At 42.5% G+C, this 25,710-nt stretch overlaps 1 protein-coding gene across 3 annotated transcripts in view; it reads left to right on the forward strand.

The window, feature by feature from the left end:
* The first annotated feature begins 1,070 nt into the window (after positions 1-1,070).
* The window catches only part of ltbp1 (latent transforming growth factor beta binding protein 1), a 155,293-nt gene continuing 130,653 nt past the window's right edge, over positions 1,071-25,710 (forward strand). For 2 of the 3 annotated variants that reach the window (XM_088351050.1, XM_088351052.1), the window contains exons 1-2: positions 1,071-1,812; positions 6,383-6,453. In XM_088351050.1, coding sequence (XP_088207176.1) covers positions 1,229-1,812; positions 6,383-6,453 — 655 coding nt within the window. In that variant the 5' untranslated portion in view covers positions 1,071-1,228. The remainder of the gene's footprint in view (positions 1,813-6,382; positions 6,454-25,710) is intronic. The other variant, XM_088351051.1, reaches the window with a different exon arrangement.

Consider the following 25,710-nt stretch of genomic DNA (forward strand, 5'->3'; position numbering starts at 1 on the left):
AGAATTGGGATAAGCGACAGAAAGACAAGAAAAAAAATAGCGAGGAAACAAAAGAAATGAAAGAGAAAAAGACTAAGAATAGAGGAGCGGGAGAAGGAGAGAATAGATAAAAAGAAATAAAGACATAGAAAGAGAAAGGAATAGAGGGGAAGAGATAATGAGAGAAAATAAAGAAATGGGATAAGTGAGAGAGAAAGACAAGAAAAAAATGAGGGTGAGGAAAAGCAAGAAAAATGAAAGCGAAAAAGAAAGTAAAAATATAGCTAGAGAAGAGAGAGAATAGATAAAAAGAAATAAAGATAAAGGAATATAGAGGGGAAGAGATGATGAGAGAAAAGGGGGGAAAAGAGAGGAAAAAAACAGGATAAGTGAGAAAGACAAGAAAAAAATGAGAAAGAGTGAGAAAAAGAAATGGAGAAAGAAAGAGAAAGGAATAGAGAGGGGAAGAGATCATGAGGGAAAAAATGGAGAAAAGAGAAAGAAATAGGATAAATGAGAGAGAAAGACAAGAAAGTGAGAAAATGAAAGAGAACTGAAAGAGAAAAAGGGGGAGAAATAAAGATGTAGAAAGAGAAAGAATAGAGAAAAAATAAGAGAGGAGAAAAGGGAGCGTAATCGAAAGAGAGGAGAAAATAGAGCGAGTAATAGAAAGAGAGGAGAAAAGAGAGCGAGAGTAATAGAAAGAGAGAGTCATAGAAAAAAGGAGAAGCGACAATAATAGAAAGAGAGGAGAAAAGAGAGAGAGAGTAATAGAAAGAGAGGAGAAGACAGAAAGAAATAGAGAGGAGAAAAAAGAGAAAGAAAAAGGAGATAAAAAGGAGAAAGAAAAAGGAGAAAAAAGAGAAAGAAAAAATAGACAGAGAGGAGAATAAAAAGAGAAAGAAATCAAGAAAGAAAGAATACAGCTGCTTTGTGAGTGGCCGCTGACTTTGACGCCATCCAGTGGACATATTTAAAACTGCATCTAATTGCATACAGTACTTGCACTTCTCGCGGTGTTGTTCCGCGGGCTCGATTCTAACACTCGGACGGCCCTGATCCGGCCCGTGGGCCGCATCTTTAAAGCCCGTACCTCAAAGGCCACCGTATAGAAGTAAAACCAAACCCCGGATGTCAGCGTGCTTCAGTCTGGTGCGCAGGTGCCTGGGTGAACTTCGACTCTTCTGTCCCCCGGGACCCCTTTTTTGACAGACGGGCCACTCGCAGTGCGTGGACAGACTCCCCTTTGATGACGTCACTTCTGGAGGCAGGCACAAGCCTGGCAGCCCTTTCCATCCAGTCCACACACTTTTTGGACCAGAACACGAACAACCTCCTCACAACTCACTTTTATTCGGAACTTTTTCACCTTTTTCGATATCATTCCTCCCTTTTTTGGAGGTTTTTAGAGGACCGCGAGGAGTACCGGTGCGCTTTTTATACGAAAAGTGTCATTCCACGGAACCGAACCCCCATTTTCGAACTTTGGATTTATACCGACGCGGGCATGGATTGGACCCGCGGACTCTTCCTTTCATTGGGCTTTCTTATTTCGCTCTTATTTGTCTCCGCTAAATCCCAGAACCAGAGCGGGGTCCGGAAACTCTACGTGATCCAACCGGGTTCGGGACCCGGTTCGACAGCAGGGAACCGAATCAGTTCCATTTCGTCGCGACACGGAGCGTCCGGGCTTCCGGACTCTTATAACGTCGAACTCGGCGGCCAAGTTCGAACCCGCCGGATGGGGACCCAAAGTTCGACGGTTCAGGAGTCCATTGTTCGCCAAAGCGGTTCCGAACACCACCAACACCGGCAACTTCTCAAGCAGTCCGGGTAAGAAACTGTCAGTGCTAGCTTAATGCTAAAAAGCTTGAAAATACGTTAAAAAGACGGCAAACTTGAGTCAAAACATGGCGTCTTTTTTTTTTTTTTTTTTGGGGTAGAATGTTTATCCTCAGTAGGGTCGCGGGGGTGCCGGAGCCCATCCCAGCTCTTTTCAGGCAGTGGGCAGGGGACACCCCCATTCACACCCAGGGACAATTCACCTGACATCAGGGGTGTCAAACTCATTTTAACTCGGGGGGCCACACGATAGAACAAACATTCTCTCGGGGGCCGGACGAGTAGATTAGAGCGAAAGAAAAAGAGAGGAATAAATAAGAGAAAGAGAGGGAGAGAAAAAGAGATGGGGTGGGACAAAGAAAGATAGATAAAGAGATAAGGTGAGAAACAAAAGAGAAATAGTGAGGGAGGGGAAAGAAAGAGATAAAGAAAGAAATCCAAAGAGAGGAGAGAAAAAGAGAGAAGGGGAGAAAGTGAGAAGAGGTAAGCGAGAGAGCGTGAGGGAAAAGGAAAAAAAGGAAGAGAAAGCAAAAGAAGGTAAAAAGAGAGAAAGAGACAGAGGAACAGAGAAAAAGAGAGACAGGGAGGGTGAAATATAGTGAGATAGAGTGAGAGAAAAAGGGAGGGAAAGAAAGAAAAAAGAAAGATAAAGAAAGAAATCCAAAGAGAAACAGAGAGAGAAAAAGAGAGGACAAAAAAAGAGAGAAGGGGAGAAAGTGAGAAGAGGTAAGCGAGAGAGCGTGAGGGAAAAGGAAAAAAAGGAAGAGAAAGCAAAAGAAGGTAAAAAGAGACAAAGAGGAACAGAGACAAAGAGGGTCAAATAGAGAGAGATAGAAGGAGAGAAAAGGTTAGGGAGAGAGAGAAAAGAGAGGGATAAAGAAAGAAATCCAAACAGAAAGAGAAAAAGAGAGGGCAAAAAAGAGAGAAGAGGAGAAAGTGAGAAGAAGAAAGTGAGAGCGTAAGGGAAAAGAAAAAAAGGAAGAGAAAGCAAAAGAAAGTAAAGAGAGAGAGAAAGAGACAAAGAGGTATAGGGAAAAAGACAGACAGAGAGGGTCAAATAGAGAGAGATAGAGTGAGATAAAAAGGGAGGGAGAGAGAGAAAAGAGAGAGAGAGATAAAGAAAGAAATCCAAAGAGAAAGAGAAAAAGAAAGGAGAGAAAAAGAGAAGGGGAAAAAGTGAGAAGAGGTAAGCGAGAGAGCGTAAGGGAAAAGGAAAAAAAGGAAGAGAAAGCAAAAGAAGGGAAAAAGAGAAAGAGGAACAGAGAAAAAGAGACATAGTGAGGGGAAAAAGGGAGGGAGAGAGAGAAAAGAGAGAGAGAGAGCGTGAGAAACGTAAGAGATAGAGAAATAGTGAGAGGAGGAAGAAAGAGAGCAAGAAAGAAATCCAAAGAGAGAGAAGAGAAGGTGAGAAAGAGAGAAAAGGAAATAATGAAGGGAAAGCAAAAGAAGGTAAAAGACAGAGAGAGAAAGAGACATAGAAGAACAAAGAAAGAGACTGAAAGAGAGAGATAGTGAGAGAAATGGAGGGAGGGAGGTAGACAGAGAGAGATAGAGAGAGAGAAAGAAATACAAGTACATCGTTTGTGAGAGGCACTTGGCTTTGGCAACATCAAGTCAACATATCTCAACCTGCAGCTCGTTTTTCTCTTTCGCTTCTCTGAGCGTTGTCTCGCGAATTCAATCTCTTAGCGGGCCTGATCCGGCCCGCGGGCCGCCGCTTTGACACCCCTGCCTTACATGCATGTTTTTGGAATGTGGGAGGAATCCCACGCAGGCACGGGGAGAGCATGCAAACTCCACACAGGAAGGTTTGATCCCATCACCTAACCACTGCGCCACCGTGCCACCCTGTTAAAGAATATATGTATATATAAATAATCCAAAATACATGACCGAAAATAGAGCGATAGAGTGAGAAAGAATTATAGAGAGAGAGAGAAAGAAAAGGAGAGAAATCAATAAAAAGTATAATAATAAGTAAGAAAGAGAGAGAGAAATGAAAAAAGAAAGAATGAGAAAAAATGAGAAACCCAAAGAAAAAGACAAAGAAAACTTTTCAGCCAATGAATCGCTGTTCCAAATTTTCAGTATATAATATATAATATAATAATAATATAATATATAAAATACTAATAATAATAATATAGTAAAAAAATAATTTATAAAAGAAATGCATTTATGGCAAGGCACAGAGTAACCATGTGAGGAAAGGGACCTGAAGGACGCTCATCCACACGAATAGGGATCTTAGCAGATGGCCTCAAGAGAGATAAAAACTATGAACAACCTTTTTGGGCCCAAGACCAGAACGGAAACAGGACCCACTCGCGTAATGATAGAACGAACATCCTCTTGGGGGCCAGGCGAGTAGATTAGAGAGTGAGAGAGAGAGAGGGTGGGACAAAGAAAGAGAGAAAGACAGCAAGAGAGAGAGAGCAATAGAACGTGAGAAATAAAAAAGAAAAAAGTGCAAGAGGGGGAAAAAGAGAAAGAAATTGAGGAGAAATAGAAAGAGAAAAGGAGAGAAAAGAGAAGAAGAGAAAGAGAGAAGGGGCGATCGAAGAGGAAATCAAGAGGGAGAGAGAAAAGGGGAAAATAAGAAGAGAGCAAAAAAGGTAAAAAGACAGAGAGAGAGAAAGAGAGACGGAGAGCAAGAGAGAGAGAGAGAGAACGCAATAGAACGTGAGAAACAAAAGAGATAAAAATGAAAAAAGTGCAAGAGGGGGAAAAAAGAGAAAGAAATCGAGGAGAAATAGAAAGAGAAAAGGACAGAAAAGAAAGGAAGAGAAAGAGAGAAGGGGCGATAGAAGAGGAAATCAAGAGAGAGAGAGAAAAGGGGAAAATAAGAAGAGAGCAAAATAAGGTAAAAAGAGAGACAGAGAGCAAGAGAGAGAGAGAGCAATAGAACGTGAGAAACAAAAGAGATAAAAATGAAAAAAGTGCAAGAGGGGGAAAAAAGAGAAAGAAATCGAGGAGAAATAGAAAGAGAAAAGGACAGAAAAGAAAGGAAGAGAAAGAGAGAAGGGGCGATAGAAGAGGAAATCAAGAGAGAGAGAGAGAGAGAGAGAGAGAGAGAGAGAAAAGGGGAAAATAAGAAGAAAGCAAAAAAAGGTAAAAAGACACAGAGCAAGAGAACATGAGAAACTACAGAGATAAAATGAAAAAAAGTGAAAGAGGGGGAATAAAAAGAGAGAGAACGAAATCCAAAGAGAAATAGAAAGAGAAGAAGAGAAGAAGAGAAAGAGAGAAGGGGAAATCAAGAGAGAGAGAGAAACTAGAGAGAAAAGGTAAAAAGAAAGAGAAAGCAAGATAAGGTAAAAAGACACACAGAGAGATTTCTCTCTCTGAATGAAAGAGAGACAGAGAGCGAGAGATAGAGCAAGAGAACATGAGAAACAAGAGATAAATTGAGAAAAGATGAAAGAGGGGGAAAGAAAGACAGAGAAAGAAATCCGAGGAGAAATAGAACGAGAGAAGGAGAGAAGAGAAAGAGAGAAGGGGCAATAGAGAGAAGGGGAAATCAAGATAGAGAGAAAAAGAGAAAGACAGAAAAAGGAAAAATGAAAAGAGAGCAAAATAAGGTGAAAAGACACAGAGAGAGAGAGAGAGACAAAGAGCGAGAGGGGGAGCAAGAGAACATGAAAAACTACAGAGATAAAATGAGAAAAAGTGAAAGAGGGGGAAAGAAAGAGAGAAAAAAAATTCCAAAGAGAAATAGAAAGCGAGAAGGAGAGAAAAGAGAATAAGAGAAAGAGAGAAGGGGAAATTGAGAGAGAGAGAGAAAATAGAGAGAAAAGGTAAAAAGGAAGAGAGACCAAAATGAGAGAGAGAGAGAGAGAGACAGAGAGAGTCTTTTGTTAGCATATATTTGGTATTGGAGTAATCCAAAAGTCATTGAAAGTAATCCAGTTAAAGTAACCCTACCCAACCCTGGTCGCATTTGATGTTCGTTTTGCCGGAGATCAAAGAGATCAAAGCCAGGAGAGAAAGCTTACCACTTGTTGTGAGTCATCATTTCATTCATATTTAGTTTCTTTTGTCTTTGATTAGCATATTTGGTATTGGAGTCATCCAAAAGTAACTGAAAGTAATCCAGTTAAAGTAACCCTACCCAACCCTGGTCGCATTTGATGTTCGTTTTGCCGGAGATCAAAGAGATCAAAGCCAGAGAAAGCTTACCATGTGTTATGAGTCATCATTTTATTCATGTTTAGTTTATTTTGTCTTTTATTATCATATTTGCTATTGGAGTAATCCAAAAGTCATTGAAAGGAATCCAGGTAAAGTAACCCTACCCAACCCTGCATTTTATGTTCGTTTTGCCGGAGATCAAAGAGATCAAAGCCAGGAGAGAAAGCTTACCACGTGTTGTGAGTCATAATTGTATTCATATTTAGTTTATTTTGTCTTTTATTAGCATATTTGCTATTGGAGTCATCCAAAAGTCATCGAAAGTAATCCAGTTAAAGTAACTCTACCCAACCCTGATGATCGTCTGAAAGCAATGAATTCCAATGCTTGACTGCTCATACACCCTGTCATCACCCATTCCTCTTTTCAGTGTGAACATCTGCGGAGGCCAGTGCTGTCACGGATGGAGTAAAGCTCAGGGATCTCAGCGGTGCACAAAGCGTAAGAAACATGTTTTTTTTTTTCTCTTCTTCTTCTCCAGAAGACCTTACGTAATACGACAGGATTCTCTGGCGGTGACATCATCGTGTCGGACACCCTCATAAATAGGACGTCGTAAACTGTCGCTGACAAAGTTCATGCGCTTTATCCGTAACGCGTGACGTCATGTTTGGTTTGGCCCCGGGAATGAAGTGATATTTTTTTGGGGAACTCGAATCAGCTGAGCGCTCAAAGGATGGAGAGCCTCTCCTTGTTTATACAGGCACAGGAAGCGCCGCACAAACATCTGGACAGCAAATATGGCGGAGAAACTTTGTTTTTTCCCTATCCATTCTAATAATGTCCGGTGGTCTGCCACCCAAGAGCCAGATATGTTTGGAGCAGCCAAAAATATATATTATACATTATCCATCCATTATCTGCAGCGCTTATCTACAGTAGGGTCCCGGGGGAGTTGGAGCCCATCCCAGCTATCTCCGGGCAGGGGACACAAAGACAGATAACTCACTCGCTCATTTACACCTAGAGATAATTTAGACCAGCCGTCTAACCTGACGTGCATTTTTTGGGAATGTGGACGGAAACCAACGCAGGCACAGGGAGAACATGCAAACTCCTCACAGGGAGGCTGAGGTAGACTTAACCACTCAGCTGCCGTGCTGCCCCTATATATTATATGAACACAATAGATTGGTTTTTTTCCGGCGCCGTCACGAATGGCAGCCACTCCAGCAGCTCCCGTGTATTTTCGCTACTTTTGTGATTTATTTATTTGTTTAGTTATTTTTGCTTACTTTATCAGTGCCTTGCAACACTTGGATTACTTTCTATCCTATGGATATGGGTTTCAACTCGCAAAAATACGTATATTCAAGAAACCTACTCCTCGACCTGAGGAACTCTCGAGCCGGCACGGTCCCTTTTTTACCTAACGAGGTAAGGCGACCCTACCGGGGTTGCAGAGCCGGTGCTAAAGTAAAGGCTAAGCGGCTAGCGGCGAAGTGGCGATATAAGCCCACGGTACCGTCCATAATCATGGGGAATGTCAACTCCCTACCGAATAAGATCGACGAACTGGCTGTGCTTGTGAAAGACATCAAAGCATACAGGGAGTGCAGCTTGCTTTGCTTTACGGAAACGTGGCTCACGCCTAGCATCACGGACGCTAACATCGCGCTAAACGGCTTCTGCGCTGTTCGGGCTGACAGAGGGACAAAAGTCAGTGGGAAGCGCAAAGGAGGGGGACTGGCTATCTACGTGAACTCGAGGTGGTGTAACCCCGGGCATGTAAAAACCAAGATTTCTATCTGCTGCCGTGATGTCGAACTTTTGGCTGTAAGTCTCCGTCCCTATTACATGCCCAGAGAGTTCGGACACGCCATTGCTGTCATTGTTTACATCCCACCGCGCGCTGATGCGGAAGTAGCGTGTGACGTCATCCACTCCGCGGTGGCAAAACTCCAGACACAACACCCGGAGGCTGCAATGTTAATCTCAGGGGACTTCAACCACGTGACTCTTGATAAGACACTGCCCTCTTTCGTCCAGTATGTGAACTGCAAGACCAGGGGAAATAGGACTATTGACCTTCTGTATGCGAATATAAAAAATGCATACAGCGCTAAACCACTGCCTGCCCTTGGAAAAGGAGACCACAACCTCATTCTGCTTAAACCACAGTACAAACCAAGAGTGAGGAGGCTACCAACAACTACACGCTCATTTAGAAAATGGTCCACCGAGGCAGAGCAGGCTCTGAGAGACTGCTTTGGATGTACGGACTGGGATGTCCTGCTAGGGTCCAGCAGTGGTGACATTGAGGAGATGGCAAACTGCACTACTGACTACATTAAGTTCTGCATGGACAATGTTGTTCCTATAAAGACTGTACACTGCTATGCCAACAACAAGCCCTGGATCACGAGAGACATCAAGTGCCTTCTGAACCAAAAGAAGAGGGCCTTTAAAAATGGTGATCATCAGGAGCTAAAACGAGTACAGAAGGAGCTCAAAGTCCAGCTCCGGAAAGGGAAGGAGCAGTACAGGAGGAAGTTGGAGAAAAAGCTGCTGAACAACAACATGAAGGAGGTGTGGGAAGGGATGAAAACAATTACTGGCTGCAGCACCAAGCAGGGAGTGGCTGTGGATATAGATGTGGGGCGAGTCAACCAGTTGAACAACTTTTTCAACAGGTTTGACCACTCCGCCTCATCCTCACCCCTGAGTTGTGCAGCTGTCCTTCCCCCTCCCCCTCTGCACACTAGCATGGAAGACATCCCCCCACTAAAAATAACTTCAGCCCAGGTGTGTGGGGAGCTGAGAAGGCTACGAACCAGCAAGGCAGCTGGTCCGGATGGAATATCCCCCCGACTGCTGAAAGCCTGTGCGTCTGAGCTGGGAGACCCTCTACAGCGCATCTTCAACCTGAGCCTTGAACAGGGGAGGGTCCCTCAGCTGTGGAAAACATCCTGCATCATCCCAGTCCCAAAGAAATCAAGACCAGAGGAACCCAACGACTTCAGGCCAGTCGCCCTGACATCACATGTGATGAAGACCATGGAGCGGCTGCTGCTGCACCACCTGAGGCTACAGGTCCGTCACGCCATCGACCCACTGCAATTTGCTTACCAGGAGAAGGTGGGAGTGGAGGATGCTATATTATACATGTTACACCGATCCCTCTCTCACCTGGATAGGGCGAAGGGGGCTGTGAGGATTACATTTTTGGACTTCTCTAGTGCCTTCAATACCATACAGCCTCTGCTACTGAGTAGGAAATTGACAGAGATGGGAGTTAGCTCACACCTTGTAGAATGGATTACTGACTACCTGACAGGCAGACCGCAGTATGTGAAACAGGGGGGCTGTACATCGGACACCGTGGTTAGCAGCACAGGATCTCCGCAGGGGACCGTTCTCTCTCCGTTCCTATTCATTCTATATACATCGGACTTTAAGTACAACTCTGAGTCCTGCCATGTGCAAAAGTTTGCCGATGACACTGCGATCGTGGGATGTATCAGAAACGGGCAGGAGGAGGAGTACAGGAAATTGATTCAGGACTTTGTCCGATGGAGCGACGCAAACCACCTGCACCTAAACACCACCAAGACCAGAGAGATGGTGGTGGACTTCAGGAGAACCAGAACTCACCCGGTTCCTGTAACCATCAAGGGAGAATGTGTAGAATTTGTCCAGACCTACTAATACCTGGGTGTGCAGCTGGACAACAAACTGGACTGGACTGCCAACACAGAAGCTCTATGTAGGAAAGGGCAAAGCCGACTTTACTTCCTCAGAAGGCTGGCCTCCTTCAACATCTGCAAAAAGCTCCTGAAAATATTCTATGAGACAGTAGTGGCAAGCGCCCTCTTCTATGCGGCAGCGTGTTGGGGAGGCAGCGTCAAGAAGAAGGATGCCTCTCGTCTCAATAAACTGGCTAGGAAAGCGAGCTCTGTTGTGGGCAAAGAGCTGGACAGCCTAACAACAGCAGCTGAGAGACAGGCACTGAAAAAGCTGAGGTCAATCATGGACAATCCATCGCATCCGCTTCACAGCATTATCTCCGGACAGAAGAGCAGTTTCAGTGACAGACTGCTGTCACTGTCTTGTACTACGGACAGACTGAAGAGTTCTTTTCTTCCTCATGCCATGAGGCTCTTTAACTCCACCCGGCAGAGTAAAGGCCCACATTAAACCACACCACCTACATTGGATCTTACTGCATTATGTGTAGCACTATTTAGTTACTCTATATAACATGCTAAAGTGGGCATTTGCACGTCACACTGGGTATTTGTATATTGTTTTCTTTTGGCTTTATTATTGTATTGTTCTCAGCTCAGGGATGCTGCTGGAAATGTGAATTTCCCTTAGGGGATGAATAAAGTATCTATCTATCTATCTGTCTAAAGGGGATTCTTACACTAAATATATCCATCCATTATCTGCAGCGCTTATCTACAGTAGGGTCCCGGGGGTGCTGGAGCCCATCCCAGCGATCTTAAGGCAGTGGGCAGGGGACACAGAGACAGATAACTCACTCGCTCATTCACACTTAGAGGTAATTTGGACCGGCCATCTAACCTGACATGCATGTTTTTGGACTGTGGGAGGAAACTTACGCAGGCACAGGGAGAACATGCAATCTCCTCACAGGGAGGCTGCGGTAGACTTAACCACTCAGCTGCCGTGCCGCCCCTATTATATATTATATGAACACAATTAATTAAAGGGGATTCATACATTAAAAATATCCATCTGTTATCTGCACCGCTTATCTACAGTAGGGTCCCGGGGTGCTGGAGCCTATCCCAGCGATCTTCGGGCAGTGGGCGGGGGACACCCTGAACTGGTTGCCAGCCAATTGCAGGGCACACAGGGACAGACAATTCGCTTGCTCATTCAAACCTAGGGACAATTTGGACCGGGCAATTCACATGAAATGCATGTTTTTGGAATGTGGGAGAAAACCGGAGTGCCCGGAGGAAACCCATGCAAGCACGGGGAGAACATGCAAACTCCACACAGGTGGTTCGATCTCATGACCTCAGAACTTTGCCGCACACGTGCTAACCACTGTCGTGCTGCCTAGATATTTCATATTTTTTTCCAAATATTTATTAAGTATTTGAACATAGGAACGTTTGTCCTCCTACAGAAAAATACATTTCCTTCCTCCATCTTTTTTCATTTTCAAAAACGTCTGAAAGAGAAATAGGATGAGAGGAGAAAAAAGAGAGAAATAGAAGGAGAGGAGAAAATAGATAAAATAAAAGGAAAGGAGAAAAAAGAGAGAGAAATACAAGGAGTGGAGAAGAGAGAGAAATAGAAGGAGAGGAGAAAAGAGAGAGAAATAGAAAGAAGGGAAAAGAGAGAGTAATAGAAGGAGAGGAGAAAAGAGAGAAGGAGAGGAGAAAAAAGAGAGAAATGCAAGGAGAGGAGAAGAGAGAGAAATAGAAGGAGAGGAGAAAAGAGAGAGAAATAGAAAGAAAGGAAAATAGAGAGTAATAGAAGAAGAGGAGAAAAGAAATAAAATAGAAGGAGAGGAGAAAAAAGAGAGAGAAATACAAGGAGAGAAGAAGAGAGAGAAAAAGAAGGAGAGGAGAAAAGAGACAAAGAAACAGAAAGAAGGGAAAAGAGAGAGTAATAGAAGGAGAGGAGAAAAGAGATAAAATAGAAGGAGAGGAGAAAAAAGAGAGAGAAATACAAGGAGAGAAGAAAAGAGAGAAATACAAGGAGAGAAGAAGAGAGAGAAATAGAAGGAGAGGAGAAAAGAGACAAAGAAATAGAAAGAAGGGAAAAGAGAGAGTAATAGAAAGAGGAGAAAAAAGAGAGAGAAAAATGGAAAGAGAGGAGAAAAGAGGGAGCCACTTGGGCAGTGCTAAAGAGCCACATGTGGCTCTCAAGTCGCAGGTTGAACACCACCTCGATGATAACTAAATCCTGCCTCCGGTGACCGAACTGAATAATACATCCCATTTTTTTTTAAACTGCATACTTTATTCCGATAAAAATAAAAATATTATACAGCTTCAGTCCACAAAATCTACAAAAATTGGAGACAAGAGCGCCATCAACTGGCCTATACTGACTCAGCTATAGCCACTTTCAACTATAACAACAAGATATTGTTCGGAGCACCAAAATGCTTCCATATACATATTGCAGAAAATTTTATGAATATGGTTGTGCGGACCCAAGCGCAGACACACACGTTGCATACATGAGCGTAATAACATATTTATCCTTTTGCACATTTTGAGCTCTCAAATGTTGTTATACTATTGTATGATAACATTTAAAACCATTCGTGAAAATTCGTGAATGTCAAGATTTTATTGGGGCAAAGGCAAATAACAAAAAGGTGTTAAGAAACATACACAGGCAGTAACAAAAAGGCAAGCAACGATTCGACGGCTTCTGCTGTCTGCACAGTCCTTAAATACCCATCTCCTGATTCGAGTCAGGTCCAGATATCTCATCTCATCTCATTAGCTGCACCGCTTATCCTCAGTAGGGTGGCGGGGGTGCTGGAGCCCATCCCAGCAATCATCGGGCAGTGGGCGGGGGACACCCTGAACTGGTTGCCAGCCAATCGCAGGGCACACAGGGACAGACAACTTGCTTGCTCATTCACACCTAGGGACAATCTGGACCGGCCAATTCACCTGAAATGCATGTTTTTGGAATGTGGGAGGAAACCCACGCAAGCACGGGGAGAATATACAAACTCCGCACAGGAAGTCCGGTAGCTGGATTTGAACCCACACAGGAGGTTCCCAAGACCTTAGAACTGTGCCGCACACCAATAACCACTGCGCCGCCGTGCTTGTATAAGTAACATGTATTGTTTTGTACTAAAAGATAAACATTTCATCAAATAATATGCTCTATAAAGTTGAGTTTGACTTACTTTTGGGAGATGCGCTTCAAGAGTTAGGCAACTTTCTCCTCCGTGGTGAAAAGTGGCCGAAAAAAAAGCATTCCGTCCATTTTCTCAACCGCATCAGGCTTTCTTATTCCACTTCCGTTTCAAATGAAATGGTTCGCCTCTTCTTTACACTTTACACCAACCGTATCGAATGGATACGCGAGATATTAAACAATAAAAAAAGTTCTTAGCACGCTGGAGATAGTATAGACATAGATAGTATAGAATGTTTACTCACAAACTAGGAAGAAGAAGCGGATTTCTTCTCCGTGTCATGATTACTCATTTCAGTCACCTGTGCCCACTCGTTTGGCCCCAGCTGCTGCTAGTTGCCTCCCTCACCCTTTGTCAGTCCGTCAGCAAACCTCTGCTTACGGAAGGCAAGTACTTTGGCTCCCGTCTGTCCCGTTTTTTTCATCTGTATACCACTCATCTGTTCCTGATTCCCCGTTTGTCTCCGGCTACGACCCGTTTTTGACGTCCTAAAAAAAATATTCGTATCAACTGTTTATTATAAGTCGAATGGTCGTGAGTAGGGGAGCGTCTGTATTGTTTTTTGAACCACCAGAAGGTTCTTAAAACTACACAAGGTTCGCATTTATACAGCGCTTTTTAAGTAACTGAAGACTTCTCAAGACGCTATAGAATAGAATAGAATAGAATAGAATGGAATAGAATAGAATATAGCTTTATTGTCATTGTTACAAAATGGGTTAACATATTGTGACAACGAAATTGGGCATGACACTCTAGGTTCACACAGTCACAGTGAGGTGAATACAATACAATTACAATATACTTCACACTTTCCCATTCACACGCACACCCACACACCGATAGTGGCGTCAGCCTTGCATGGAGATTACCTGCTTATGGGCGGCATTAGGGGTTCAGTGTCTTGCCCAAGGACACTTCGACATATAACACATATCCAGTTCTATTTGAACATTTTTGGCATTCTACAGCAGGGGTGTCAGACTCATTTTAACTCGGGGGCCACACGATAGAACAAACACTCTGTCGGGGGCCAGATGAGTAGATTAAAGAGAAAGAAAAAGAGAGATAAAGAAATAAGAGAAAGAGGGAGGGAAAAGGAGAGGGGGCAGGACAAAGAAAGAGAGGGAGAGAGCGTGGGAAACAAAAGATAAAAAGTCATGAGAGAAGGGGAAAAGAAAGAGAGAGGAAGAAAGAAATCCAAAGAGAAATAGAAAGACAGGAGGATAGAAAGAGAAAAGAGAGAAAAGGAAAAAAGGAAGTTAGAGCAAAAGAAATTAAAGACACAAAGAGACAAAGAGCAACAAAGGAAGAGAAAAAGAGAGACACAGAGAGTGAAAGAGACAGAGAGTGGGAGAAAAGGGGTGGGAAAGAAAGAGAGAGAAAGAGAGAGAGAGAGAGAGAGAGAGAGAGAGAGAGAGAGAGAGAGAGAGGAAGAAAGAAATCCAAAGAGAAATAAAAAGACAGAAGGAGAGAAAAGAGAAAAGAAAGCGCAAAAGGTATGAAGGGAGAAAGAGAAAAGAGAGAAAAGGAAGAAAGGAAGTTAGAGCAAAACAGGTTAAATCACACCGAGAGAGAAAGAGACAAAGAGCAACAAAGGAAGAGAAAAAGAGAGACACAGAGGGTGAAAGAAACGGAGACTGAGTGGGAGAAAAGGGGTGGAAAGGAAAGGAGAGAGAGAGAGAGAGAGAGAGAGAGAGAGAGAGAGAGAGAGAGAGAGAGAGAGAGAGAGAGAGAGAGAGAGAGAGAGAGAGAGAGAGAGAGAGAGAGAGAGAGAGAGAGAGAGAGAGATATACAGAAATACAAGTGCAGTGTCTTTATTTGAGGCACCTGGCTTTGGCAACATCAAGTTGACCTATTTCAACCCGCAGCTTGTTTGTCTCTTGCGCTTCTCTGAGTGTTGTCTCGCGGGCCGGATTCCATCCCTTATGGGGCCTGATCTGGCCCACGGGCCGCCTCTTCGACTCCTGTGTTCTAGCAGCTGGCCAAAGGCTTTCCGAAATCCTTTTTTCCACTTTTCCACGAGGGCCCGACATATTAAAGCTCATTATAGAATAACAGCAGGGGAGGCAGACTCCGCAGAGAAAGCCTGTCTGTCTTTTTGGACAATCTATCTTTTTCAAAAGTGATTTGAATCATTTTATTTTGGCGGGGTGGACATTTATTGCAGGAAATGACTTGATTTTACAATTTAATGGAGAGAGTCATTACGGAAGAAAAAGTCACAAGAACCGCCGATGTGTTCTTAGATTAAACCTTATGACGCGAATTCCTGGACAATACCTGGAAACTTGATGACGTTTTGGATTTGAGATTTCTTTGTTTTTGACTGGAAACTGATTACCTGGGAGACCCTAAAAGGGGCTGACCACTTTTTCAAACTGAAAAGTATTTTCTATATATTGCTACTAGTTTAAAATACTATTTCTATGTTATGAAATAGTGTTCCCTCTAAGCTGCGCGCGTGCGCAATTGCGCACCGCTCGCACATTCTCAGCGCACAAGAAAATCTAGCCAGCGCACAAAAATCAGGGCTCAAAATTACTTATTAAGAATAATAATAATAATAATTTCCTTGTATTGTCATTCTGTGTAACAATGTACACAGAACGAAATGTAGATTGCACCTGACCCGTTGTAGCGAGCCGATGCAGCCGCAGCCAACAGAGGGCGCCGCCGACCACTTTTTAAGTCTTAGGAATGACTCGGCCGGGGCGCGAACCACCGACCTCCCAGTCTCAAAGCGGGCGCCTTACCATCTAGGCTACTGAGCTGGTAAGCGACTTAAGTCAAAGTTATAGTGCATGAAGGTAAAAATATACGGGTTCCCCTGACGTTGTGTCGTAAATGCGGTATTTTGAAGTCGAGTCGAATTAGAACGAAGTTTAGTAAAGGTAGAAGAGTTTGTCGAGAACCGGCTTCTTCGGCTCGGCTCACTCAAACGAACCGGCTCTTCGGGTCCTAAACGGCTCTTCGGGTTGTTTTTGCTTCTTCGAATCCCAACATGACCAAATATTATGTAAAATTATGCACAAAATGACTTAAAGGAAGGGGTAATAAAACAAAAAAGAAAAATGAAATGAAAAAGTAATGAAAAACTGAGAAAAAAAGAAACAAAAGGAATTAATAAAAAATGGTGCTCTTGTCTGAATGTCCCACAGTATATATATATATATATATATATATATATATATATCACCTAATGGAAGCATGTTAATGCTGAAAAGAAGGGGGGTAAGTACTGAACCCTGTGGAACACCACGGGTAACACTAAAGGGCTCAGATGTCATTTCACCCTATTTAACACAGGACTGAAATGACAGAACCAATCAAAAATGGTACTCTTGTCTGAATGTCCCACAGTATATATCGTATATATCACCTAATGGAAGCATGTAAATGCTGAAAAGAAGGGGGGTAAGTACTGAACCCTGTGGAACACCACGGGTAACACCAAAGGGCTCAGATGTCATTTCACCCTATTTAACACAGGACTGAAATGACAGAACGAATCAAAAATGATACTCTTGTCTGAATGTCGCACAGTAGCTCGTATTGCGTCCCGGCTGCAATAAATCCTGAAAATTCATACATGACTCAAAAGAAACATCTCAATGGACACACGCGACTTACTTTCAAAGAGCGTGACTGCCCATCGATGACATCACCTGTCTTTTCCCACCGCTAGCCAAAGGATGTTAGCACAAACTTTCCACTTCGCCTTACTTTTGCTTTCTTTTTCACAAAAGCGGTTTTCATTTCACTCACCCGACTCGCCCAGTGCCGACCCCGCCAACCGTTACCGATTCGATTAGGGAATTTATGTTGACGGAGAAAGTACTGTAATCTCGTGAAACAGGAAGAGGAAAAAAAAGATCAGTCCTGGTGATGTTCTCACCCATTTGATCAAACGAGTCTGGCTTGCGGTGCGTTCCCCACCCACCCTCGCTAAAATCCGTGGGGGTCTGAAAACAAAAAATAACATGCTTGTCTGAATGAGTGAGTCAGTGTGTGGTTGGGATCCCATTTAGTAGCAGGAACTTTGGGACATAACGATTTTCTTTGTGCCACCTTCTGAAATTCCTAAGTGCCTTGGAGAAAATGACCTAGCAGCTGCTACCGTCTGTTTCTGACCTCGTTCGTTCCAAGGACTTCCAAAATCGAGGTAATGGTGGAAGGTTGATCCTGCCATACTGTGTATAAGACAACCTCTGTTTTCTTTTTTTTTCATTTTGCAAGGGGGCCGAGAGTTCTGCAAATGATTTGAAACAAGCAACGCTCTTGTGCAGGGCTGTGCAAACCCGGCCCTCAGGGGCCCCGTGTTGAAACATTACAATGGGATAAAATATAACAAAAATGACCTCACGATATTTTGGGTTAAAATAAAAGGTCAATGCTGTAAAAACTGAGATTGGATTGTTAAAATAATGCAGGAGCGACCAAAAAGAAATAGTAGGTCTGTTGGGAATTACCATAATTTCCGCACTATAAGGCGCACCGAAAAGCCTTTATTTTTTTCAAAAGCTGACCATGCGCCTTATAATACAGTGCGCCTTATATATGGATCAATATTAAGTCGCAAAGTCTTGCAACAAAGTCAAGCAGCCGCCGACTAGATTTTCGTCTGCGGTGTATGCTGGGATTTATATACCGGCGTTTCATTGGCTAACCAATGTGTCAATCATCATTTGAATCAGTCACTATTGGCTGAAGTTATTCGGAGGTAAAGGGGGCGGTTCCTTTTTATCATTTACAGGCTCGCGTAGGCTAAAGGGGCGAAACAAAGCCTGCAATTGGCCGAAAAAGCTGAATGTGAATCACACGTTGGGTTGCACTACGGCATAGAGAAAACATTTTTTTACTATTCTGTTTTTGTAAATATTTGACTCTCCTGGATTTACTACACTCACGGTTGTAAGAAGACCATGGTTACGTATCATTAATGAACGTGAAGGCTGCAAGAGAACTTAGGTGAGCTACGCGGATTTATATTTTCCCGGTATCTTGTTTTAGAACGATCTTGATGTTTCTGTGATGAGTCTATTTTTAAACTCAATTCAATTCAAAGTGTTTATTGTCATATGCACAGTAAAGAACCCCGTTTCCCTGCACAATAAAATTCTTACTTTGCTGTCCACACAGTTGCGAGCGAAAAAGAAAATAGAAACTAAGGAATGGTTGACATTTCTTGAATCCCAAGACTTTAACCTTCCGAATGATATTTGGAACTTTGAGTGACATCGTACAGACACTGTTTCCGTACATGTCTGAGACACGTATTTGCTTCTTTGCAAGCTTTGGGAATGTTAAGGGGGTAATAAGTTGGACTGAACTATCTGACTGTTTTGTCCACGTTCCCATTGTAGCGCCTTATAATCCGGTGCGCCTTATGTATGGAAAATATAGGACCAAAAACTATTTTTTGGGGGTGGGCCCTATAACCCGGTGCGCCTTATAGTGCGGAAAATACCAAATTGTTCGAACTAGTTATCTGACTCCATTAACCAAACACAAACTACATTCACCCAACAATGCGCGCTCGTTTCTTAATGGAAAAGATGATCAAGAAAAAGACGACATTTTCACAAGGGGCCAGATTTAATTTATTTAACAATAGAACTAAGTGAACTCAATCAAAATCGGCCGAATTAGTGTCGCCAGAGTCTCTGGCAAGCCTTGTCTCTCGAGTTCTCCCGATTCTCCTCTCGGCCCACGTCTTCCCGCAAGATGGCGTGCCGGCTCCTCCCATGGGCGTGCCAACGAAGCCCAACGTGGGCTCCACCACCTCCCCGCGATGTCTGGAAAACTCAAAACAGCACTGAGCGTTTCTCAAAACAATGCCTGTCATCAGGGCCTTTCTGCGTCGTCAAACGTGCTGATTATCTTATCAGCCTTACGTCCCGTTCCCGCCATTCCTGTAAACAATATTTCCTACCAGGGTACCCTTTCACTGCTCATTCAATAAAGGCACAGTCAGTAAATAACTACAGCATTAAACTCAATAAATGTAACTTGTATTCAATCGTATAAAATCCTTTATAGTCAAATGTATAAAATCCTTCAGGTCGCATATCATTTGCAAGTATTAAAGACCCAGTGTGTATTATATAGCAACCCTTAGTGGTGTAAAAATACTTCATTCATTTAAATCAAACACTTTTGATCCAAATAATAAGCAAAAACACATGAACAGAAACATGATTTTTTTTTTAATACTTGTAGGTTGAGTAGCTGACGCAATTGGCCACCATCTTACTACTACGTAAACCTGTATGATGATTTTTTTAAAGGTAGCTTGTCCCAGTGGTGCTTTTAGCACTTTACAACCATTTACAGCTGAAACCTGAATGTGGATGGTCTTTGATTATTGTGTTTCAGGCATCTTTGACTTTTCTATTCACTGTCTCCTTTTTTAGCCACTCGTGTTTAGCCACTTTCTTTAATGTAAACATTTTACATATGGATAGAGAATTAGCAACTCATTTAAATAGTGTAACACATAAGTGTAAGAAAAACATCTAAAGGAACCCACAAAGAACACAAATAGTCAAGTCAATGTAATGTGTATAGCCCTTAATTACATGGAGTCTCAAAGGGCTGCACAGACCACATATTATTGCAAAGCACAGACTATTAAACACCATCCCCTGATCTAAAATCTACATGAGGGCAAGGAAAAACTCAAAAACTTCAAGTCAAGTCATGTTTATTTGTATAGCCCTTAATCACAAAGAGTCTCAAAGGTGTCACGCGGAGACCGGACCAGAACGGAAGCAGGAGGCAGGAAGGAAGAACTCATTTGCGTTGATGATCAAAACTTTTATTTAACAAAATAAAAGTCGTCCAAAACTCAGGGACAAAACAGAACAAAAACAGGCTTTTACTCAAAACGTGAAAACACAGGTTTCCTCCGAATCAAACAAAACAGGACAGAGCAAAACAGAACGGAAAATGCAGACAGAAAATGCAATGAACCAGCACCCGCAATACCCACAACCCACCCTTATGTAGCACACACGCAAAATAGCTGATTTACTCCAGCCGGTGCCCAGGGGGCGGGGCCAGCCGGTCGCCACGGCGACCATGCTGGACACGACAAAAGGTCTGCACAGATTTTTGAAAACTACCGACTATTATGACACCATCCCCTGATCTAAAACCTACATGAGGGCAAGGAAAAACTCAAAATCCTCAACATGAAGAAAATGAAGAAACCTATGTACGAAACAAACTGTGTTGTGTATTGTTTTAAAGCAGGGGTGTCAAACGGGCGGCCCGCAGGCCAGCCCAGGCCCGCTAAGGGATTAGATCCGGCCCGCGAGTCAACGCTCAGAGAAGTGCAAGAGAAAAACGAGCTGCAGGTTGAAATATATCCACTTGATGTTGCCAAAGCCAGGTGCCTCTCACAAACGCTGTACTTGTATTTCTCTCTCTCTCTCTCTCTCTCTCTCTCTCTCTCTCTCTCTTTTCTCTCTCTGTCTCTGTCTTCTTTCCACTCTTTATCTCTCTCTCTCTCTTTCACTCTCTCTGTCTCTCTTTTTCTCTTTCTTTGTTCCTCTTTGTCTCTGTATTTTTACCTTATTTCACTCTCTCTTCCCTTTCTCTCTCTCTCTATTGCTTTCCCCTTTTCTCTTTCTCTCATTCTCTTTTCTTTCCTTGTCTCTTTCTCTCTTTCTATTTCTCTCCGAATTTCATTCTCTCTCTTTCCCTCTCTCTCACTATTTCTCTTTTTATCTATTTTTTTTTCTCATGCTCTCTCTTTCTTTTCTCTCTCCCTCTCTCTTTCTCCCTTTCTCCTTCTTTGTCCTACCCTTTCTACTTTTCTCTCCCTCTCTTTTTCTTATTTCCTTTTTTTTTTTTTTTTTTTCGTTCTCTCTAATCTACTAGTTCGGCCCCCGAGAGAATGTTTGTTCTCTCGTGTGGCCCCCGAGTTAAAATGAGTTTGACACCCCTGTTTTAAAGCAAAACCTATTACAAATTGTCCACAACATAGTTGATTAGAATGATGAAGAAAAGTTCACACTCTGTACATTTTTCACGCGAAACATTGAAAACAATTTAGAAGCACAGGACCAAATAAACAAAAGGACCACGTAGTGAAATGTACATAAAAGTAACTCACTCAGTGTCATTTTACACCATGTTATTTTTCATTGTTTTTATTTCAATATCATCGATTTCAAATAAGAATGATCCTTTTTCCTGACAAAGGAATATTTTTGGGGGTAAAGTGCATTTTAGAATGTATCCTCTGTGTCTCGTAAAACTGATCCAAAAAAATCTCTCAAAATGATTAGCACTCCTCTGTGATGGTTCATTGCAATTTTTTTCCTTTTAATTTGTAACTGGAAGGAGAAATGATTGACATGATCAGTGTATTTAAACGCACGATGACTTCTTTATAACACCAACTCTGAAAAGACCGAAATATTTCATTTCCCCCTATGTTCCAGTCCGGAGCCTTGGCTCTGAAACTGCTGGTCTACTAGATAGAGATAGATAGATAGATAGATACTTTATTCATCTATTCATTCATCACTAGTGATCCCAAGAGCCAAGAAGAAATCTGCAGGTTCGAGACCGTTCTCCATTCGGGCTGCCCGAGATTCCATCTGCAACCTCAGTGGAACTGTTTAAATCTAGGCTTAAAACACACTTCTATTGTATAGCTTATGAATAACCTATATTTTATGTTGACAATTGCTTTGTATCATTTGTTATTGCAACATATGTTGCAGCCTGGTCATCCTGGAAGGGGGATGACCTCATGTGCAATCCCTTCTCAAGGTTTCTTCATTTTCCTCATGTTAAGGTTTTTGAGTTTTTCCTTGCTCTCATGTAGGTTTTAGACCAGGGGATGGTGTAAGAATAGACTGTAATCTGTCATAGTCTGTGGTCTGTGCAGCCCTTTGAGACTCCTTGTGATTAAAGGCGTCACAAATAATAATGACTGGATTGTCCTCATGTTGAGATTTTTAAGTTTTTCCTTGCCCTCATGTAGGTTTTAGATCAGGGGATGGTGTCGTAATAGTCTGTGGTTTGCAATAATCTGAGGTCTGTGCAGCCCTTTGAGACTCCTTGTGATTAAGGGCCAAACAAATAAAGATTACTTGACTTGACTTCCATCATGCTAAAGTTTTTTGAGTTTTTCCTTGCCCTCATGTAGGTTTTAGATCAGGGGACGGTGTCATTTTAGTCCATAGTTTGCAATAATCTGTGGTCTATGCAGCCCTTTGAGACTCCTTGTGATTAAGGGCCAAACAAATAAACATGACTTGACTTGACTGTCCTCATGTTGAGGTTTTTGTGTTTTTCCTTGCCCTCATGTAGGCTTTAGATCAGGGGGTGGTGTAATAATAGTATGCGGTCTGCAATAATCAGTGGTCTGTGCAGCTCTTTGAAACTCTTTGTGATTAAGGGCGTCACAAATTAACATGACTTGACTTCCATCATGCTAAAGTTTTGGAGTTTTTCCTTGCCCTCGTGTAGGTTTGAGATTAGGGGACGGTGTCACAATAGTCTGTGGTTAGCAATAATCTGTGGTCTTTTCAGCTCTTTGAGACTCTTTGTGATTAAGGGCATCACAAATTAACATGACTTGACTTTCATCATGCTAAAGTTTTGGAATTTTTCCTTGCCCTCATGTTGGTTTTAGATCAGGGGATGGTCTCACAATAGTCTGTGGTTAGCAATAATCTGTGGTCTTTGCAGCTCTTTGAGACTTTTTGTGATTAAGGGCGTCACAAATTAACATGACTTGACTTCCATCACGCTAAAGTTTTTGAGTTTTTCCTTGCCCTCATGTAGGTTTAAGATCAGGGGATGGTCTAATAATAATCTGTGGTCTGTGCAGCTATTTGAGACTCAATTTAAATCGCATCATGATAGAACTAATACTATCTTTATGTCAACAAATTGAGTCTTGATTGTTTCCAAAAAATATTTTGGGGGAACTGCTCAAATTCAAGGGTTTTCAACAATATTTTTGAACTTGTCAACTATTTTGGATAGTTCATTCTCTAAAAGGAATTGAAGACAGGAGAACAATAGTGCCTTTTTGTTGAATTCGGACTCGACAATACAATGTAAAAGCAAACCTTGGATTGTATATAAAACAGTCATGTAACCTTACCAAAATGTACAGCTCAGGACCACATCCCGCAGTTTCGACTGTTCCAGACCGACTCGGGACTCAAACACATGTTCTTCGAGTGTTGATATCTCAAGTCCGCGAGAATGCAAGTACAGACAAGAATCCGCTCGGAGTCAAACGTCTTTGACGGTCTCCACGCACATTGTGGCCATGATGTGTCAAACACAAATCGGGGTCTGGAAACTGGAAATTCTGATGTTTTGATATCCCACAAGTCGAGCGTGCGGGATTGTTTTGATTTTGGAGAAACAAGAGCTGAAGAAACACTCAGGCGATGTTATTATTATGTTATTAGAAAGATGACGGACCTTGACATTTTCAGTAGGCGGACGGATTCGCAGAAAGGGAACATACTGGAAGCATGAGTGGGATACTTTATGTCTCTTTTGCATGCAATTGTATATCTTATATTTTATTCCTGCAGTCCAAATGATTAAAATGGGATGATTTAGTAAAAAATTTTCACTGCACAACTGCTATTTTAAGGTCAACCAAAACATAGTGCCAGAAAACATCCATAAATTATTCATTTGGAAAGAGGGGAATTATAACTTAAGGGGCTGTCGTGAATTCCTAATCCCAAAGGTGAGAACCACCAGGAAAAGTATGTGTGTGTCTGTGTGTGGAGTCTAACTTTGGAACAATTTACGAGACGAGATCAAAAAATGTCCAACTATTCACTTGTTCGAGTCAAAAAACATTACTGGCAGAATACAGAGATGAAGAAAATGGGGTATGAGTGATAAGAGAGATTGGGAATAGTGCTTCTAGAACAGGGGTGTGTCATGGCCAGCATGGTCGCCATAGCGACCGGCTGGCCCCGCCCCCTGGGCACCAGCTGAAGCAGATCAGCTAATTGCGTGTGTGCTACTTAAGGGTGGGTTGTGGGTTTTGCGGGTGCTGGCTCATTGCATTTTCTGGTTTGCATTTTCTGTCTGCATCTCCCGTTCTGTTTTGCCATGTCCTGTTTTGTTTGAGTCGGAAGAAAACTGTGTTTGCACATTTTTAGTTAAAACCTGTTTGTTCTGTCTTGTCCCTGAGTTTTGGACGACTTTTATTTTACTAAATAAAAGTTTTGATCGTCTACGCAATTGAGTTCTCCCTTCCTGCCTTCTGCCTCCATTCTGGTCCGGTTCTCCCTTCGTGACAGGGTGTCAAACTCAGTTTAACTCGGGGGCCACACGATAGAACAAACATTCTGTCGGGGGCCGGACTAGTAGATTAAAGAGAAAGAAAAAAAGGGATAAGAAATAAGAGAAAGAGGGAGGGAAATGGAGAGAGGGTGGGACAAAGAAAGAGAGAGAGGGAGAGAGAGGGAGAGAGCGTGAGAAACAAAAGAGATAAAAAGAGAAGTCGTGAGAGAGGGGGAAAGAAAGGGAGCGGAAGAAAGAAATCCAAAGAGAAATAGAAAGACAGAAGGAGAGAAAAGACAAAAGAAAGCGCGAAGGGTAGGAAGAGAGAAAGAAAAGAGAAAAGGAAAAAAGGAAGTTAGAGCAAAATCAGTTAAAAAGACACAGAGAGAGAAAGAGACAAAGAGCAACAAAGCAAGAGAAAAAGAGAGACACATAGAGTGAAAGAGACATAGTGGGAGAAAAGGGGTGGAAAAGAAAGAAAGAGAGAGAGGAAGAAAGAAATCTAAAGAGAAATAGAAAGACAGAAGGAGAGAAAAGACAAAAGAAAGCGCGAAGGGTAGGAAGAGAGAAAGAAAAGAGAGAAAAGGAAAAAAGGAAGTAAGAGCAAAAGAGTTTAAAATACACAGCTAGAGAAAGAGCCAAAGAGCTACAAAGGAAGAGAAAAAGAGAGACACAGAGAGTGAAAGAGACAGAGACAGAGTGGGAGAAAAGGGGTGGAAGAGAGAGAGAGAGAGAGAGAGAGAGAGAGAGAGAGAGAAAGAAATACAAGTACAGTGTCTATTCGAGGCACCTTTCTTTGGCTACATCAAGTTGACATATTTCAACCTGCAGCTTGTTTTTCTCTTGCGCTTCTCTGAGTGTTGTCTCGCGGGCCGGATTCAATCCCTTAGCGGGCCTGATCTGGCCCGCGGGCCGCCCGTTTGACACCTGTGCTCTAGAACTATGGTTGACTTTTTTGTTATTGTTGCTTTTATTATATCATAACTGTTATTATTAATATTATAACTATTGTTGTTATTATCATTGTGGTATTTAAGAGGGAAGGGATAGGGAAAATAAGCATCTGCTTCTTACTACCCCTTTTGGAACATATTATGTAACATTATTTTGTTGTTGAGCTATTGTTTTTGTTCTGTTTTTATTTTAATGTTCGAAATAACGTTTTCATTCATTCATTCATCTTTTACTGGCCTTTTTGTAGCTAAACAGTTACACCAGCTCTGACCAACCCTGGCTTGTCGCTTATTCAGCCGCTTCGGGTGTATACAGCTCTTTTCGTCTTTTATTGTAACTCAAGTCGATTAACACCAGCCTTTATTTCCTGTTGCTTAGTGTGTCTCTCTTGAAGGGACTTGCAACAAACTCCAGCAGTGAATTATCTCACACTGTCACTTTAAGGGCCCTCCCTCTTTATCGCTTTGTCCTGTCCTGTTCCTTTGGGGTAGGCCGTAGCTCAGGAGGTAGAGCGCTCGTCTTGGGATGAAGGGATCCCAGTTCGAATCCCGGCTCGTCCGTGTTACATGTCGAAGTGTCCTTGGGTAAGA

This window comes from Urocampus carinirostris, chromosome 13 (genome assembly GCF_059441175.1).
Source record: "Urocampus carinirostris isolate Australia breed hairy pipefish chromosome 13, RoL_Ucar_1.0, whole genome shotgun sequence".
NCBI classification, from domain to species: domain Eukaryota; kingdom Metazoa; phylum Chordata; class Actinopteri; order Syngnathiformes; family Syngnathidae; genus Urocampus; species Urocampus carinirostris.